General features: G+C 37.8%; 1 protein-coding gene across 5 annotated transcripts in view; it reads right to left on the reverse strand.

Annotated features, from left to right (window-relative positions):
- LOC146572859 (myosin-10-like) overlaps positions 1-14954 on the reverse strand; it is a 67951-nt gene extending 52997 nt beyond the window's left edge. For 4 of the 5 annotated variants that reach the window (XM_085277300.1, XM_085277298.1, XM_085277299.1 and 1 more), the window contains exons 1-3: positions 14761-14953; positions 8565-8946; positions 2261-2417 (exon numbers count right to left, since the gene is read on the reverse strand). In XM_085277300.1, the coding sequence (XP_085133426.1) occupies positions 2261-2417; positions 8565-8909 (502 nt within the window). In that variant the 5' untranslated portion in view covers positions 8910-8946; positions 14761-14953. Of the gene's footprint in view, positions 1-2260; positions 2418-8564; positions 8947-14760 lie in introns of all 5 variants that reach the window. The other variant, XM_085277302.1, reaches the window with a different exon arrangement.
- Between the last annotated feature and the right edge of the window lie 2272 nt (positions 14955-17226).

Genomic DNA, 17226 nt, shown 5'->3' on the forward strand with positions numbered 1-17226 from the left:
AAACGTGTTTTTACAGTTAACAAATCATCATTAAGTATATGTGTTATATGTTACACAGAAATCTATAGTACACTTCTCAAATTCAACTTACATTCACATTTACCGGAAAAATATTTAAGCCAAAACTGATCACTGATCCTGGCATGTCACTTGATTCATGTCATGTTATGTTATATATATTGATATCAACTAACATGAAAACATTTTCCCTCATTGTGCCCAGACTTAATTAACCACTGGGGATTCAATTCAAGAGAAAAAGCTCTAAATGTCCTCATCTGATCTTTGTACTCAATGTCAGCAATATTGGATTATGATTTTTGCATCATGCAATGAAAGAACCAAAACAGACATTCCTGCTATTTGATGAATTAAATATTTTTTCTAAAAAAAAGAAAAAAAAAAGAAAAAAAAGGAAGACTTTCAGCAATATTTTTTTCACAATATGTCTATATTCAGATTTTAAAAAGTATAAACACCCCGTTGGGAATTTCATGCATATTGCCTGCTCCTACCAGGAAATCTGATAATATAAACCACTTTACAGTTTCCTGCCAGCTTGGAGAAGAGAGAAAGAAGAAAAACACCCATCCTAATCTAGTGTATACAGCTAGAAATTCTCTTTTATTAACCAGGCTGCCGAAATGCTCAGGGCCAAGGTTGAACAGCAGCTGGCTTTCACTAATCTTTAACCTACAAACCTCCTTTTCAATCACAACTGTTTATTCTGATATGAACACAAATGGGTTGGACTAGCATTAAAAATTGCAGGCCCCATCTGTGAGCTTTAGACACAGACAGTAAAAGCAGGCAAGAATGCTAGCGGGGCAACTGCCTCATTTAACCCACAAAAATATGACAGAATCAAAGCTTTACTAATTGACTTGTCTTGTAACCCATCCCCAACCACTGCCCTAGGGTGTTACTGGGCCCTCTCCTTCTACAAATAAATATATATATATATATTTCATATTAATTATCTAATTTATGTGCACCTGTTTCACTTCATTGACAGTTTTTACTGCAGTTCACTATCACACTAGTTTCTCTGCTCGCTCTCTAAATACAACAAAAACCAACAAATGTTAAACTGTCTGAAAATAAATGTGGAAAAATCTTGAGTCAACCGCAACCATCTCAAAGTCAGCCCAAAATATCTGTACTAGCGGCTCTTGCGCTGATAATGTTACAGCTGTAACCCCCAAGATGCAAGCCCACAGTGAAATAAACACCCCTTTACTCCCCCCCACTGCACCCCCCCTCCAAAAGCAGTCAATCTAGGGGGAAATACCACCATGCGTCCACACCCACTCAAGCAGAAACACAGTTTTTAGGAAACAGAGGGTGTGAAGAAAAGGCTTCAATCACAAGAAACTCGCTGGGCTCAATGACAGATTGTTGCCGAAGTGACTGAAAATATCCCATAGCCTTTATGTCATTTAACCCCCCCCCAAAAAAAACATAAAAACATCTGGGGTTTAAAGAAAAAATGTCTTTGTCACTAATCACATCAGCATGATGATGTTCCCATGTTCTTTTATTCAAAGAGGGCAGAGCTGCTTGTTGACGCTTTCTGTGTACCAACATGGAGACACAGCAAAGCCTAAAAGGACCGACGGGACTGTCCAGTCTGTCACCACCCCCACCAGTCAGCCCTCGCAATCACACAAAGGATCTATTGTCGAGCACAATGGGGTCACCCTCTCTGTTCTCGCTGGTCTGATCCTAGTCAGTCACTGCTCATAGAGCCTGGACGCTTTCCAGCTACAAGGATCTTCTCAGACAACGTTGAGCCTGGACAGCCGTCACTCACAAGATTCTGTGATCCTACGATTTAAACTGTCAACTATGTCAAGGACAAAAATACAATCTGATAGATGTGTTTATGGAGAAACCTTTCTAGTAGTGTTATTGTCTTGTCTCAAGACATAACCTCAAGCTTTTTGCTTAGTGTTTGTTGTGATTTTATTTAATACAAACTTAATTGCAATTTTGTGGCTATAGAAAGCTCCTGTGTTTGTGAAGGCTGGTAAAAGTTTAAAAATCACAAGTGATAATACTGATAATCCCATCTCTAGATTGACACTGAACATATTGTGAGGAGATGTGACCTTTCAATGCACTAACAAAAAAAGAAAAAAAAAAAGCTCCAACCATACAGACATCCTTAGAAGTAACACTCTGACATTCAATGACATTTTAAAGTGCAGTAAAGTGGTATTTTCTGTAAGGGTTGTGGATTGTAGATAAGAAGACTTACCTTGGAGCATGCATCTGTATGCAGACTCTGAGATGGCGTATATGTGAGGGGGCATTTCGTGCCTCTTTTTGCCCCTGTACATCTCAATGATGTTTTCGGAGTAGATGGGCAGGTTTTTGTAGGGATTTATGACCACGCAGAAGAGACCAGAGTACGTCTACAAAGAAAAGAAAATATGGTCGAGTGTTAATTCCTCAGCAGCCCTAATGCAACATTTATGACATGATTAATATATCATATTACCTTAAATGTATTGATTACAGTGGGCAGTAAATGGGCAAGGATTTGGATGTAAGGAGAAATTTGTAAGTAATGTGCTTCAACAGGAAGTATATTTTGTGTCTGCAGTACATGTGTCGTCCGCATCACTTAAGCAGGAACACGTCACTATGCCAACTAAGAGAACAGACCTTTAAATTGAAATAGTTGCATATTTACCCAAACCATGATCTTTTTCTGAACCTAACCTAGTAGACGGTAATGCCTAACCTTAATGAAGTTACGTATTTTTAATGAATAACTTGGTTCTTTAGTCTGAGTGGCAAAATCTGTTTGTCTGAACAGCATATTCATAATTCACTCCCTTTACGCTCATGAGCTCCACCTGTTCATGAGGCGATGTGCTTTTCTTGTTTGTGGTGATGAGCATAACCAAAGTTAGCTTCATTTTGAGCTAAGGGTTCGAATTAACAGTTTAACATAGAGATCAACAGACTTCTATTTTTTCTATTTCTTGTGATGTGCAATACTTCCATTAGTACTGTACAGTACCAGTACATGGAATGAATTCAGATATGTTTATTTTCTCTGCTTTGAATTATTGTAGGGTCTATATAGAGATATAGAACTGAAATTCTATCTTGCATGGGATTTTTTTTATTACAATAGGAATGTAACCAGCAGTAGGTTGTCAAGCCATAATGCTTGCTAACATAATCCTACATTGCTCAATATGTTGATTTTTTATTTTGCAGAAAGATAAAAACACAGAATTTATTCAGAGAAAGATGTGATTGTTTAAATAACTGTTTCCCTGTATTAACAGGCAGGTTTTTTGTAAATGGGAACATACAAGTCTGATCTAGTCCAATGTTTCCTATCAGACAATTTGTGAATACTACAAATCCTCTAAAAATCAATTTTACTTAAGAACAAACATACAAAATGTCCTGAAAGTCCCACTGTGGTGCATATATTAAAAACGGTATACAACTGGAGATTTCCCAGTTTTCTTTCTAATACGTAGAAATAATGTTTTTCTCTGCATTAAACTGGTGGCAGGTTTACCCAGAAATCCTTTGACTAACAACAAAAATCAGAGGCAGCGGGAGGTGATTTTAATCCACAACAGAATATCTGCCTTTTAGCTAAAAAATGCAGACAGGCCAGAGCAGGGTTAATCCCTGACATGTCTGCTGCTGCTGCTAGAACATTAACTAAAAACTGTGTGGGGTACAGAGTGAAGAGCACATGAAAGCAGATTAATTATCTATCAGTCCTGATCAAACCTAAAATTAAGCTGCAAAGATAGTAACAATACGGCTTTGTTCCTGCCTGACACTTTATTCTCTTCTCTCCTCCTCACAACCCTTTTTAAGCTTTTACTCCTTTTTCTCTGTACTTTGAGTCTCTTTTACCTTTCTAATGTATGCACTTGGCTGGGCTGAGAAGCCACACTCTTTAAATGATGTTGTCTGCAGCAGCCTGTGGCCCCGCTAACCCAGTTGTTGAAGTGGAACAACGCTGATGAAAGCAAAGCATGTTTTGGGTGCAGACTGGACTGTACATGCAAGTCAGTGAGAGAGAGAAAGCCTTCCCCTCGGCTGGAGTTTCACACCACACATTCATGTAAATGCAAAACCGACAGTGTTCACATTTACTTAATTTTTTTCTGAAGTTAGATTGGAGTTCGAGTTAATCGAGATCCACCTCTTGTTTTTGTGTGTGATTGTGTGTGTGAATGGGTGAATGACTGAATGTAGTGTAAAGCGCTTTGGGGTCCTATGGACTAGAAAAGCGCTATACAAATGCAGGCCATTTACCATTTTTACCATTTTTGAAATTCAATAAATTTACAGTAAGCCTGTAAGTGATCATGTTGGATAATAATGATGTCAACACTGGCCAGAATGACTCTGATTAGGATTTTTGCCATAATGAATCAGCCCTAGTCTGATTCAACAGCCCATTATCAGTTAAAACAAGTGTACTTCTTTAAAGTATTATTTTGTACAGTACACTGGAAATGCTCATAAACCAAAGCCATGCATATGAATACCAAAGATTATTATGATTTAAGATCTGATCCATATTGCCCAAATAGCCACTGAACCTAAGATCTTGGCACAACTTAGCACACACTAAATTCAAACACTGCTGGTAATGGAGTTGCTTAAGTTGCTAAAACAGAGTCAAAACTAAAACCTGCCCAGAAATGCAAACACCCCTGAGACTTACACACAGTATCACTGAAGCCCATGTGTCTGGAGGGTGGAGTAACATCACCAGATGGCCAACAACCCATCCTCCCCACCTACTCTATGTGCACAGATGCTGTAGACACAACTCTGCTACAATCTGGCCAACGAGAGATTTGTTTCTCTGGCAACATTAGCAGTATTTGAACACCAACATTATTATACAGTATTGGCACTGACAATCCTCCACCTAACACTTATATACTTTGCTAAATGCCATCAACTATAAAAGGTAACTTGAGCTTACAGGATGTATTTGAGGGAAACAGTCATTATATCCACTTCGCAGACCCCCTACAGTGGGCACAGCGCCAAGCAGACAGATCAGTGATCCTGACCAGCGTGGTCCACAGGCAGTGGGGAGAGGGATGACTCAGCTGGCTGTCCTTCATGGTGGACCTCAGGGGGTATATGCAAGATTAGTGGGGCTCAGGGGCAAAAGGGTTGGCTGCCTACACAACCAGGCAAAGCAAGATACGAGCCAGCAAGTATGAGCCATAACACCACGCCAGAGCACTGTGGTTCATTTCTGTATCAAATGACTTTTGACGAAGTAAATTTTCCCATAGGAAAGATACCAAAGCACTCCTGTGACAAAAGTCATATTTTGATCAATACTTGTTTTAAAAAATTCAAACTTGAAAAAATTCTGGATTTATTAAAAATATAAAAAGAAGACACATGTTTTTTTAATTAAGTGGATTGTCTTTAACTTTAATTAACACTTCATTGAATAAATAAACTATCAAAATAAACTAAAACCACCACAGCTTAGCTAAGAGTGGATCTGGGCTTTTATGGAAGGGCTAAAAGAAGCTAAAAGTACAAATGAAAATAAAATTCAATCACTTAAACAACCCTGTATAGAATCGGGTAACCATAACTAATGCATCTCAGATTGTAGTGTTCATAAACTGTGCCCAGTACCCTGAGAGACTCTGGCCAACAGAGAAAGCTTAAACACAGTCTGAAGGGCTTTCTGGCTCTTCAGAAACATCCAGATGAATTTCTGTGAACTATGCAGTGCTTAGCAACAGGATCTGACTTGGTGGGAAAAAGGGAGAAGATTTCTGGCGTCTCAGCTTTCCACTCTGACATAGCGGGGCAAACTGGGCTCTAGTCTTTGCTGACTTCACACAAAAAATAGCAAATGCATTTGCATGTTTTAATTATAACCATTTGTGTCTGGATAGAAGATTTAAGTGTGCTCTAAATCTTTAGGTGCTCCTAATCTCATTCAGCAGCTTGATTAAAATATAGGAATCTGTGGGCTAACTTACATTCAAGCAACAGTGATAGCTGAGACCCCCCCCCCCCCCCCCCCTAAATAAAAATGTGAGGAATAATAGCTGAAGTCACCTTGTGACACAGAAGACAATAAGTCTTAAGGAGGTAAGAGGCAACAACCACAAATATCTCATTAAACATCCGCATGCAGACCTATGGAAGGCACTGGGTCAACTAACGGAGAAAACCCAAACAACTGGCTAAAATTGGAATCCAGGCAAAGCTACCATTAGTTTACACTTCTGTAGTGATGTGAATATGAATCTGTTAGGGTCGAGCAGTGGCTGTGGTTCACGTGGCAGAGCGGGTCGTTTATCAGAATTTGAGTAACTGAAACACGTATGTGATGTTAGCATGCCATCTCCAGCGTGCAACCTTCCTTCAGTCCACACACTCTTGAGCTCTTTCCACATTGCCCCATGGCAGCATGTTTGACACAGAATTATCTCATTTACATTCTGCAAAGAGGTTTATGTCAGCGCTATGCTATGCTGGCCTGACTTAAAAGGTCATACAATCCTCAAAAGCAGGACGGGAAAACATGCAGAGTCAGGAATGCTAAAGCAGCTGACAAACACAATGCCCCATGCATCCAACTCAAATCTCTTCAAACCCTTTGTTTATTAATTTCACACTGGGTAACACTGGCCTTGTGGAAAAATCAAAAATAAATGATAACTTAGCAACACAAATTGTACCACAGAGATTAACAGTAAGGCATTTCTATGGGCCTCCAGAACAAGCAATAACAGCAAAAAGCTTACGCACATTGGCTGTTAATTAAAAGTCACTTTTCTCACAGTAAAAGAAATTTCAGTTATTTGAACGCACAGATGTTGCTTATCAGTAAACAGAAAGAGCTCTGTTAAGGCAGTTTGGATACAGTGTGACTCAGCACTGATCATCCCTGAGCAAAGACATGAGGCCTGGGTAATTTCTTTGAATCTCATAAGCCTTCTTTAAAATATACAAACACATTTTTTAGAAGAGCATTTGGAGTTTTCTGCTTTTTTTATTTATTTATTTTTACACTTGGGCTTTTTTTTTTTTTTTACACTTTATCCTTTTAGGTCACACTTTACACTGAGTTGTTTTTTACAGCACATACAGAGTGAAAATCTGGAACAGATTATTCATTTTTTTAGTGACCTACAAAGAGATTACATATGATCTGCATTAGAAAATGTCCTTTGATTTTTCTCATAAGGTCTGATGCTGTCCAAACACATGGCAAAACTTATAATCCTAAATCCTTCCCAGCATACACTAATGTCAAGGCATTTTATTGCCAACAAGTTACTTAATAAAATACACCAAAATAGCTGAAGGAAAAATATCCAATTCAGTTAACTATTGATTGATTGATTGATTGATTGATTGATTGATTGATTGATTGATTGATTTTTTTTGCTTAGCAGGGCTAGGTAGACCTCTGTACTCTTGGGGCTACTGACCAAATAAATTGGCTTTGCCAATTCCAGATTTATATTAAATTAATGGGTGCCAAATTTCAGTAGCAGAGCAGATCGGATTTAGAGAAAGAAAGTGATCATGACCATGTGATGTCACTCCTGCAACATATCGGAGCCCAAAAAATACAAGGGACAAATCGCTGAGCCGAAAGCAGTCTCAGCTACACTTACACTTTTCAAAACAAGACAAACAATCTGAAATAATTTTCAACCAAATAATTTCAAGGTAAATTATAAAATATTATGAACTAAAAGAAAAAAACACAATTGCACAAGCCTTACATTCTGCTGTCAAAGAAAAGCGTCTGGACTTCTTTAAGTTGCTTGAAGACGTTTCACCTCTCATCCGAGAAGCTTCTTCAGTTCTAAGGTCAAATGGTGGAGAGTCCCAGACGCTTTTCTTTGCAAGCTCCTTTGACTACGATGACCTGGATGACTGAGAACCTTCACAAACGTACATTCTGCTCTAAGTACAATACCTCCAATTTCTAACCACGCATTCAAGTGTGAACATGGCAGCCGAATTGTACCTCCTTCCTGGGTCTCAGGTGGCCCACAACCTCTGCATTTGTGCTATTCCAGGAATGCGTATCATTAAGTGGGTAATAATCACAGGGGAAATCAGCAGATAATATGGGACACGAAGGCTTGCCCATTGAAGGAAATGTGTTTTTTAGACTCTTGAATTAAGAAAATCAAGTGTGAAATAGAGGAAGTATAGTTTATCTTTGTTTTGGTTAAACGCCACTGGTTTTGGCTAGCAAAACTATCACCTGAGACTCACATGTCAGCGACACAGAATAGATATGACTCTTTGCTAAGAAAGTGGGAAGCACCTGATCATAATCACAAAAAATAATTGACTATAGTTATTCTCCTACTTACATGCAGTTTTAAAATGTTATCTCTGCGGGATTTTTAACATTACAGTAATATTAACCAACCTAACCAAACCTATACTGACAAGTCATAGTAAAGTAAGTCATGTCATGTCAAATTATGACAACTGAACTGCTGAAGAAGACATTTCTTATGAATATAACTTCTTTATAACGTACAAATACTTACATAAATAAGGCCGGAGTAGTAGCGGTCTTTGAGGTTGTGAAGCACGGATGCCTCGTTCAAGCAGGTCAGTTCAGCCATATCCTCCACCTTGGTGAACTTGGGCGGGTTCATCTTCTGGATGTCATCCTTGTTGATCACCGCCTTCTTCCCGTTTTCTGCTAGCTCCACCACCACCTCATCTCCACGCTCCTGTTGAATACTTGCAGCCTCGAAGCCGTGGCGTTCTGATGGAATCCATACCAACCTTTTGGCAGTCCAGTCGGCCTGTGCTGCCGGGTTGTATACCACAGCGCGGTCCACAAAGAGGTACCGCTCCGGGTCCTCCTGTCCACTCCTCTGTGTCATTGCTGCTGGAAACCAGAAGCAGAGCACTCTAGGCCACCTGTAGAGAGCAAGCAAAGCACGAAGTTCATCAAAATGTAACCAATTTCACCACTCAATTGTGACTAGTACCCTTACTTAAAGATCTGTGAAAAGTTCAAACACCAAGGCCATTTTTCAGGCAGATAACTGAATTTAGTAGGAAAAGCTACTTTTAGCTGCTCAGAGGACTTGCCGCCTCCTGGAGTTGAACCAGGGACCTTTTGCTAGTTAGCTGAATGTGAAACAATTAACTATTAAAAACATGTTACAAAAGGCAGGTCTCAGTAGGACATGACAGTGTGGCAGAAATTGAAATTGAACATGCACAACACTACAGGTGAGCTAACGAGAAATTGACCAATATCGCTGTTTACACCTTTGCCTTTCCTCGTGGGAGAAGCCATAATGGCTTCTGTGAACAAACATCTATCTGTGCTACGTCAATATTTCAGTAGTAATCGTAGGACTTCACTCAAATCAGATTATTACCAAGTTGACTCGAGTTGCAATTTTAAGCCAAATATTAGATTTTGCCATAAAACTAAAAAACCTGGTAGTAGTTAAGATATAAAATGCAGCATAAATGCTGACTCCCTGTTAGCAGAAGAGTAATAACTATGGATGACATAAAATTCACAGAGTAATCTATTACTTTAGCAATGAAATTTAACAAAACAAGTAAGGCAGTAAGGCAAACAGTTTCCATTTGTAGCAGTTTCTGTAATGAGGGCTATGAGAGCATTTATTAGGTTTAGAGTCAGTGGTGTTATGGATTGCTGTGCATAATGATGGGTCTTCACTTGTGATATGAATCATAAACATTTACAATTCGGCTGTATGTGAGTAAAGCCAGTTTACACTAACTTAGCATGACTAAAACTGGTAAAGATGGTTGATATAACGTCACATCAACATTCACTTTTAACAATTTCAGTTATGACATGATTCCATCAAGATGTAACTCAGATAGTTGAGTGCTGGCGGTGGTTAAATGTTTCTCGGATGATGCAGCTTTTGTAATGGCTGCTAAATGTTGGCTCTTAGCAAGCTCAGATGGTAATGACTGGAATCCTTTTGAAAACAACAGCTATCAGCTTCTTCAAAACAAAGCCGTGTTCTTAATAATTTATGTCATTGTTTCTGATTTGTAACAGTAGCTTTTACTGGGATAATACATTTTACAGTTTTGGTTTGTGGTTATGATTGGTTGTGCCAATGTGAAGCTAAATACTCTATAAACAAGCAGTTAGTTAAATTTTTAACATTAACTTAAATTGACAACATTATTTTGTTGTCAATTTTGATTTACTGAATAGGTTAAGGGCAAAGTTGGACAGGATAGGGAACACCTATGTGGTTTGATGACATCTATCAAATCTGGTGTGTTAGAGAAAGAACTTGGCTAGATAACTACCTGACCACACAATCTTGCAATCAACACTTCAGTCAGGACAATATGGATGATTGTGCAGTTACATCAATTAGCTCAAATACCACAATAATTTGTGGCAAACAGTAAAGTCTGAGCAAAGCTACTGTTAACAGGTTTGTTGTCAGGCTGTGTTAACTGACTTACAGGTCTGTAGCAGACACACCCGTCTTGCAAAAACTGGACAACAAGCTCAATCCATGAGCTCTAATAAGGAAAGCGGATCACAGTGACTAAAGCTCTGTTTATAGTCACTGCATTGGTTGTTGCACATGCCAACCGTGATGTGATCACAGCCCCATAACCATTGTCTGACGTGCTACAGTATTCTCCAAGTTGATACCTGTTATCCTATACCATTAGTGCTAATATTGTATAGAGCGCTTTGAGTACTCCGGGAGAGTAGAAAAGCGCTATATAAGAATCAGTCCATTTACCATTTACCATAATATAGGAGCACAAGTGCTAGAAACAGGAAGCAAGGCAATTTGTATCTTTTCAAGCTGTTGCAGCACCTCCCACTCTATAAACTAGAGATTTCTGAGCTCCTACAGTGAAATGACAGTATGGACCAATGCACTCGTACACTGGGTGTACATGGCCGGTCATAAAAATCTAGAGGTGCACCACACGATGAAACTACACCAAAGTGTGCTCCACGTCAAAAGTGACGCCACAATTGCTTGAAAACAGCAGGAATAAACAGGCCATAAGACTACACTAACGAGAAAGCCTAAAAGCCAAATAACACTACACGTAAAAGGTTGCTGAAAAACCCTAACGGGTTATATTTTAAGATGTTTTTTGTTTAGTGAGCAATAAAAGCGACAGAATGGGAACAAGGAATAAGAACGCAAGAGGAGCATATATAAAAAAACATGTGACACTGTGATGCTATCTTTTATTTAAGGTGGGGCAGTGCACATTATGTAATACAAACACTCAGGTCTGTACAAGTGCCAGATTTAGCAATACAGGCTAATTTATAGCCCCAAATAGAGGCATGTATTGTTAAAAAGGGAAAAAAGGAAATGCACACAAGCACTTGATCAACAAATAGTAGTAGAATAACAACAAAACATATGCAAACTATATGTCATATGTCAAAAAACTCCCCCCCCAAAAAAACAAAAAAAACCTGTGATAAATTAAGCATACGAAAGTTCATGGACAGTAGAAAAAACTATATTAGCATGCACATATTAAGATATTTATAAATAATTACAATGAATAAGCATATTCAATAACCACTGAATAACAGATTTACCGACATAACATTTTTTTTAATACCCAAAATTTAAAAACTTAAGCAAAGGTTAGTTTTATTATGAATTTTGATATCAAGATATCGGTCTCCTTGATCACTACGTGTGTACTGGTTCGGGAAAAGCTAAAATGACTGACCTCTACTGGAAACACTGATCAATCAGTTTAAACAATCAGAGAATTAAAATATAAAAAACACATTATCTGTTAATGTCTATGTTGCTGCTTGTCTGTCATAGGTTTGCTGTGAATTATGATTGCCAGTCTTATTATTATTATTATTATTATGTATAACCTATCAGAAAACACTTAGATTTCTACAGTTTGTCGACAATAAAGAAAACAAAATGGATTTTAAATACTAGTGCAGAGCAATTTACATATAGAGGGGTGATTCATCTACACCTATAAAAAGATACAGTTAAATCATGAGAGGGAGCGTCTAATACTCTAATGAGAGAATTTTAAACTATACGAACCTATAATGCGGAATTATCTCTATTCTGCCATTTAATTTATTTAAGTTACTTTATTCACATGAATTTAGGGCTTTCCAAATCATTTGCAGGAGGCTCAGACAGATTGTGTGTGAGTGTCAAGCCTCCTACCTGAGTATAACCAGCCCACATGTAGAGTAACGTCACTATCTGTGCCGCTTCAAAAGCAAATGAGAAACCCTGACTATTCTGTCTGATAGAAAAATTAAGTAAATGAAATAATTTAATACCATTACCATATAATCAGAGCAAAAATATTTGCCTGTTAACAGATTTGGTAACTGAGAAAAAAGTTTTATGATTTAGGTCTTTTTTTCCTCAAAAAGATTCAGGTGTGTTGTCTTTTTTAAAATGTAATAAATATTTATATTTATATTGAATATTTGGTTATTAAATCACAATTTAAAATGTTATCATGATTATTGATATTTTCTTCCATGTTGTTTTTTTTATTTCGACTATTTATGAAAGCATTTGTTTAATCTTATTTACTAAGTTAGGAAATCAATGTTTAAGTCAACAAAAACAAAAATACCCAGACTGTTTTGGCTACATTTCGCTGCCTAACTGTGAAACATAAAACTGATTTTAAGGGTTAAATATATTAAATGGTGCAAAATATCAAGTGAGTGTAATCCCCAAATAGCGCTAATAGTTATGCTTAGTTTTTCAGTTCATTTCAATTTCAAGTTCAAAAACATGCTTTTTGGCATTAAATACAGGCACAATTAGCTATTTTGCAAACACATTAAATCAGTTTGAGCATTTTATATTTTCTGCCTCGAGAAACGAAGTCGCAGAAATGCATATGCAACATTTTGAGTCATACCTGACACACAATCTTGTCACTGCAATCTCTTTCTAAATACCAACTCTACCCAGTTTGTGCTGCTGCAAGTCAGTATATCTGCCCCTAAATGTTTATTTTGTAAACCCCTCTTTGGGTCAGCTCCACAACATATTATTGATCTATTAACTCCACATTTTGCCTCAAGGTCACCTCTCACTGAAACACCAAAGATGACCGGGCTTTCTCCGTTGTTACCTTCAGCCTCTTAAACAGTCTGCTATCCCACATAAGGACCTGTCCAGTACAGCTCTAGAGACTCAACTATTTACAATTAAAAAATAAAAAAGAAATTTTTACTTAACATTACATTGACCTATAACATTTTTATTATTACTCATTACATTTTAACAATGTTGTTAATGTGGGTGTTGTGATTTGTTTTTAGAGATTTGATCTTAATACGTATGACACAACCGGACAGGACTTTGGGTCAGATCCTGTTGTTTTTAATTTACATGTTTTATATGAATAAAAGTAGCTTGACATAAAAATATTTTTTGCTCTTTTCACATTGTTTGACCATGTAGGCTGTGCCAGTAAACTACTGCCCACTGATATCAGTCAGCAAGGCAAATATCAGTCCATACCAATATCGGGCAGATATATCATTGCAAGTCTAAAAAAACTATAATTTTATACACTCAACAATCACCTGACAATTAGATAATTACAATAATCATCAGCTGCAGTTCAACACATAAACATGCCTGCAGCAGTCTATAATGATCTTATATCTTTTACATTTTTAACTCAACTTCATTATATTTTTATAATTTAAAAAAATCTTTCAGAAGTGCACCCAATTATCTTGTGGGCACAAAATAACATCAAGATAGAAATGAAAGAGAGCGGGATAACTGTAAACCTTGGCACTGGATGCTTTCAACAGCTGACGCGGAGACAAGTCTGGATGCATCTTATTAATCTAACTCAACCTCAGCTAAATTAGAATGCTTTATTAATCCCCGAGGAAATTATGTATTCCTAAAGATATTTACACAACAATCTAGTCCCATGCTTAAATCAGGCGCTGTTGCAGCCAAATCTGGGTCAGGTCACGGGATGGAGCGGGATCAGTGCGCCTGCCTTGTTGCTCCATCCCCTCAGTCACTCTCATTCAGCTTGGCAATATCCTGTCCTCATCATGTCCGGTAAGATAAAGAGCTGTGAAATTGCAAGTAGCCGTGAAACCCCCTCGTAAAGGGCTGCAAATATGTACCGGGCCAGGCCAAACAGCTGCATTGGCTAGATTAGCTCGCTAACATTAGCTCAAAGTTGGCGTGCTGTGCTTCACCTCCCACCCACTGGAAAAAAAAAGATACCTACAAGGACTCATTGCTCTGTTTAGCCAACTGTACACAATTGAATTGGTTTGAACCGCTGCTCTTATAACGTTAAGACGATGAGGTAAGAGAGATTCCTAAATAGTCTGCGCAAATGGGAGTTTTAGGGATGAACTGTGCAGCTTCCTAAGGCACAATCCCATCATGGGTGTGGGTGGCTCAAAGACGTCTGGGTGGGGATAAAGCAGGCGGACAATGACCACGCTGTTTCAGACTAAACCCTTGAAGATCAAACTTGAAAACGGAAAATCTTCAACACATTCATCTATATGTGAACAAAAACAGTATGTTGGGTCCGGGGCGCCGGGACAGCGGCTAGCATTAGCCAAGCTGATGGTCCTCCATCATTAGAAAGTCATGCCACAATAATCCGCTAGCTAACGGTTGCTGTTGCTAACCACCACATCCCCACTAAAACTCCCGTCCCCGGCTTCTCTGCTCTGCTTACCTCCCGCAATAGACGAAGAAACCCGACCCGAGTGTTTATCAGTGTCCAGCAGATGATAGCAATAGTCCCCCGAAACGTGCTAAACAGTCCCTTCTCCGGCCCGCTCTCTCTCATCAGTGGTACTCCCCCACCATCCAGCATCCGCTCAACCGAACTCTACCGGGCCCGAGAAGATGCACAGCACGACCGCCGCCGCCGCACTCCTCTAAGGCAACGCCTACTAGGAATATGATTGGCTGTCAAAGTCTGATGCCTCTATGCGATTGGTGAAAAAACAATTCCCCATGCCGAAACTTTAGCTTAGTTAGTCGACAACTGCCGCCCAAATGCCATTTGTCTGTGGCCAATAAATGAACACCTGCAGACCGTTGGATGCTGCTCCAGTGGGATGTAGTAGAACCATATCAAATTATTAAGACAAAAAAATCTGGAACATTTATGTGTATTCATTAAATACACTATGTATTTGGTTTTACCGAGCTACAACACCTTTAACCTGTTTACACTCTATCGCTGTGACAAAGCAATTCCTATGTGTATTCATTCATATATATATATATATATATATATATATATATATATATATATATATATATATATATATATATATATATATATATATATTCATTTACTTTTATATCAGTGTTGCAGTGTTTTAAGCAACAATATTCGGTTTTGATTAAGTACAATTTTTTATTGTATAATGGTATTTTCTTTTGTTTATTCATACATAGAATACACCATGTAGTGGTGTATTGTAGTGGTATTGTAGTGTTTATTATGCAGAAATTATGGAAATCTTTCTTGGATATGAGTTTTTTCCCTCCTGTGTTTTATATTTACTTTGCCCTTTTAAAATCCTGTTTGCATTAAATTTTAGTAATATCATAACGTTTAGCTTGCCAGTATCTACAGAACCTTCTGGCTACATGTGTGTCATTCTTGTTTCTTTTTATGGCATGTTTTATTGTTTTTTGTTAAATAATCAAACACTTAAACTGATAACCAAGTCAAATCGAGTAAGCTTGTTATTCTACTATAGTTAGATTTATTCTGTGTGCTCTGTCTTATCTGTTCAGAGTGGTGGAACAATTCGCTGTGTTTACTGCGCCCCCTGTTGCATTAAAAAGATAGTGCCATTGCTTAGACGATGTCAGAGGAAAACAAAAACTACTACTACTACTACAGGGTGTATCATTCGTCGCTTGATCACCTTATGTACATAGATGCTTTTTTGTCCTGTCTTCATGTCGCCGCTCTTTTCTTTTTTTGATGACTAGCAAAAGACAGAAAATTGATATTTCCTGATTTATATAATTAACGTTTTGAATGTTAGGAGGGAAATAAGAACAACAATGTTTAGTTTTTTACTTCAAACTTTTACTGGCTCATAATTTTACTCATTAACTTTTACTGGCTCTATTCTGGCTCTAACGTAGGGTAACTTTTAAAATTAAGTGTATCTTGCATGAATTATTTGCTTATTAGTTTTAATTGCAGTCATTATGGTAACCACCTTGTTATTATTAAGAAAGAGTTTGTGAATACTTGGAGCTTTTCTGATGCATGAATTTCTTTGAGTTTCTTGTTCAGGTTTCCCAGTCTTTGCCCACATTTCCCATAGCTTAAAGTTGCTGTGTGCAGGTGTATCTACCTCTGTATTCAAGTTATTTGTTTATTTTGGTAATACTTATCTCCTGTGTCTTGTGTCTGGTTCTGTCTTCCTGATTTTTTTTTAACCCATGTTTTTTCCGTAGGTGTGTCCACTTCTTGTAGTTAGTGCATTCATAGCCTCAGTTCTCCCATTGCCTTTTGTCATGTTGCAGTTCATAGCAGTGTGTCTGTTTTCTTTATTTGTGAACTAAATTTGACGTCCACACAGTTGCTCTATGACATTATCTGCATAGTTTTTGTTGCTTCAGCTTTTCATAGAGTTCATGCTTTGTACACACTTTCACCTACATTGAGATGTAGCTATATACAATATTTTGCTTTTCATATTACACATTAAGCCCATTAAATGACCATGCCATTTTATAGACATCTATATAGCACAGAAAGTTGTATGTATAGCCAGCTGTATACTGCCCACCTGTGATTCATGTGATCGGTCATAACAATCACATAAATCCCAGTCCCAGTCATATATTATTTGATGTCCATGTGTCTACCTGCTGGTTTTAACCAGTTCTGAACTGGCCTCAGTCAGATTCTTGTGTAGAGCCACTGGAGCTGCTGTTTACACGGAAATCAAACTTTCAATCAATCAGACTTTCTGTACCATCTTTCAGCTTTGCAGGTGACTGACAAGCAGATAGTAAGACAGAAAAAGAATAAAGCAAAACCAGTTATGTTAATAAGCAACATAAAATAAGAAAAAATAATAAAGTCGATAAGTAAGGGTACATAAATGAAAAACAATGGGAAAACGAATAAAAAATGAAGTAAAAATATGTAAGTAAAATA

The sequence above is a fragment of the Mchenga conophoros genome, linkage group LG6, assembly GCF_057382185.1.
Source record: "Mchenga conophoros isolate Kocher_MC1m ecotype Shallow Benthic linkage group LG6, M_conophoros_male_GT1.1, whole genome shotgun sequence".
Classification (NCBI taxonomy): domain Eukaryota; kingdom Metazoa; phylum Chordata; class Actinopteri; order Cichliformes; family Cichlidae; genus Mchenga; species Mchenga conophoros.